At 44.2% G+C, this 2,352-nt stretch overlaps 1 protein-coding gene across 1 annotated transcript in view; it reads right to left on the bottom strand.

Moving 5' to 3' along the window:
* Positions 1 to 289: 289 nt before the first annotated feature.
* Positions 290 to 2,352, bottom strand: part of kif28 (kinesin family member 28) — a 10,514-nt gene continuing 8,451 nt past the window's right edge. Inside the window, exons 21-26 of the mRNA XM_056412695.1 lie at positions 2,200 to 2,340; positions 2,019 to 2,089; positions 1,520 to 1,654; positions 1,177 to 1,343; positions 711 to 805; positions 290 to 430 (exon numbers count right to left, since the gene is read on the bottom strand). Coding sequence (XP_056268670.1) covers positions 290 to 430; positions 711 to 805; positions 1,177 to 1,343; positions 1,520 to 1,654; positions 2,019 to 2,089; positions 2,200 to 2,340 — 750 coding nt within the window. The remainder of the gene's footprint in view (positions 431 to 710; positions 806 to 1,176; positions 1,344 to 1,519; positions 1,655 to 2,018; positions 2,090 to 2,199; positions 2,341 to 2,352) is intronic.

The raw sequence follows: 2,352 nt of genomic DNA, 5'->3' as shown, positions 1-2,352 counted from the left end.
CTCAGAAGTTAACTTGTTCCAGCAGCTGTTAGATTTATGAATGAACACCTTTGTTTTCTTTGTTTTTTTATTATTATTTAGATTTCAATTCTATCTGATGGTCATGTTTTATGGTTCATCTTCTGGTTTAGTTTGTTCCTTGTCGTGTGTTTCTTGTCTGTTGTTCTGTCTCTTTTGTTGTCTGTTTGACTTTTTGGTGGCGAATTAGTTTCCCCCTCTGGGGATGAATCAAGTTTTCTAATCTAATCTATAACAGATCATCCCAGTCTCGGTGGGCTTCGTGCACGCTTCATTCACCGTTGCGAGCTGCGTTGAGCTGTTCTCTCAGACTCTGGTTCTCTTTCCTCAGAGCCGTGTTGACGCTCTTCAGCTCCTCCATGTCCTGCTGAAGAGCTCTCGCTGAACAGCTGAGCTCTGTGGAGTCAACGAGCTGCAACAACACACACATTTATAAACGTTATTGACATGTTTGCCTCAGGATTTGTTCTTTAAATACAAAATGACACGTCTTTTCACTTGAGTTAATGGGAGTAATATCCTATGATTTATGATTTTTACATTTATGGTGTCTTACAGTAAGATGATCGTATGATGTATCTGGTTGCTCATGTATCACTTCCATAGTTTTAAATATGTGTTAGTGTCTTTAACTTTAGAAACACGTAAAACATTAAAGATCATAAGTAATAAGGACTCAGCATCCAACTCACTGCGGTGTCTGTTGGGCCCGCCTCCTCGATGATGAAGATGCCCTCTGTAGTCATCCTCACTCCCTCCAGACATGATGTCAGGTCAGTGCAACCCTCTGGGACCGATAACAACACACATGATTACATTTCATCCCACTCTAACTCATCTCTGCATGTCTGAGTGAGGCATTAAGGTAATAATAATAATAATAATAATAAAAATAAAAATAATAATAATACTAATTAAAATTTAAAAAATAAATAATAATAATACAAATAATAATAATAATAATATCTCATTACTAGATGTTGGGATGCTGCCCTGAAATAAAATAATACAGCTGTGTGAAATAAGACATTCGTAACTGTGTATTTATACTTCTATACAACATATTTCTTGTACATCCACCTGTTGTGTTGAATATTTACTGGAATAAAATAATATGTCGAGTGTTGTCCAATTGTCGGTGCATCTCCTCGTCCTCACCCTGAAGGCCCCACAGCTCCAGCACCACGGCGCTGCTCTGCAGGTGGTCCAGCAGACGCTGGGAGGTGTGCAGCGAGGCAAAGTGAACCCTGTGGTCCAGAAGAGGGTTGACATTGTGCCACACAGCCGGAGAGTAGAGGGGCTGGCTGCAGTTATAGAACCTGAACCTGAGGGAGAGGGGAAAGCAAAGAGCAGTACCGAGTCCAGAGGACATTTATATGCGTCACATCTGTTTCTATCTGGACCTGGCACAAGTCCAACCTAATGCACCTGGTGTGCGTGTACCATTCACATATTCTCTGCATCCTCTTTATGCCTCTACATACAGCCCCATATGACTCACCCAATTTGGACCCCTCTGTTGCGGGCCTCTCTGATCCACCGGAGGCCACAGCACTGATCCAGGACCAGCTGGAAGTCCAGTCGTCGACCCAGTAACTCAGACGGGTCAATCAGAATGTCGTCCTCACCCATCGGGCTGGAGGGGAGAGAGATTTACTAATGTATCTCAATGTGTTTTAGGTTAATAGGGTTATTCACTGTGTGTGTGTGTGTGTGTGTGTTAACATGTGTGTATGAACGTGCTATACAGATGTAATAATTCATTCAGTGATAATTAGAACTCTAGGGACTCTATGTCACCCAACCCCAGTACCCTTCACTCTTTCACTCTCTCTGTCTCACTCGCACGCACGCACAAACAAACACACAAACAAACACACACACATTCCTCATGCCTCTTTCTTTTCCTCTCCCCTGTGAAAAAGATGATTTACTAATATGTTTATAGGTTAATCGGGTCATTCACTGTGTGTGTGTGTGTGTGTGTGTGTGCGTCATACAGTCCGGTGGAGGTGCAGGGGACCAGCTGTGCTTGTAGAATGGCCTCCTCTGTGCCCTCTGACCCCAGCACCTGTGGACAGAGATTACCAACCAGATGTGACTCTGTGCTCCCCTATAACCAATAATACCATGTGACAGGTGTGTGCTGTGTGTGTATACGTAGGTGTGTATACCGTTTACCTCAAGTTGCTCTTCCAGAGGGATGCGGAAGGCCAAAGACTGAAGCCAGAGGTGAGCGGTGCCCAGCAGCACCGGCTCCACGGGATCCCAGAAGGGGTCTTCATCTCTGGGTAGCGCAGCCGTGGGCAGCCCCTCTACTCTCTGGAACCAGAC

The sequence above is a fragment of the Pseudoliparis swirei genome, chromosome 4, assembly GCF_029220125.1.
Source record: "Pseudoliparis swirei isolate HS2019 ecotype Mariana Trench chromosome 4, NWPU_hadal_v1, whole genome shotgun sequence".
NCBI lineage: Eukaryota > Metazoa > Chordata > Actinopteri > Perciformes > Liparidae > Pseudoliparis > Pseudoliparis swirei.
Note: the sequence above shows the minus strand (reverse complement) of the source record. Positions and strands in the feature narration are given on the sequence as shown.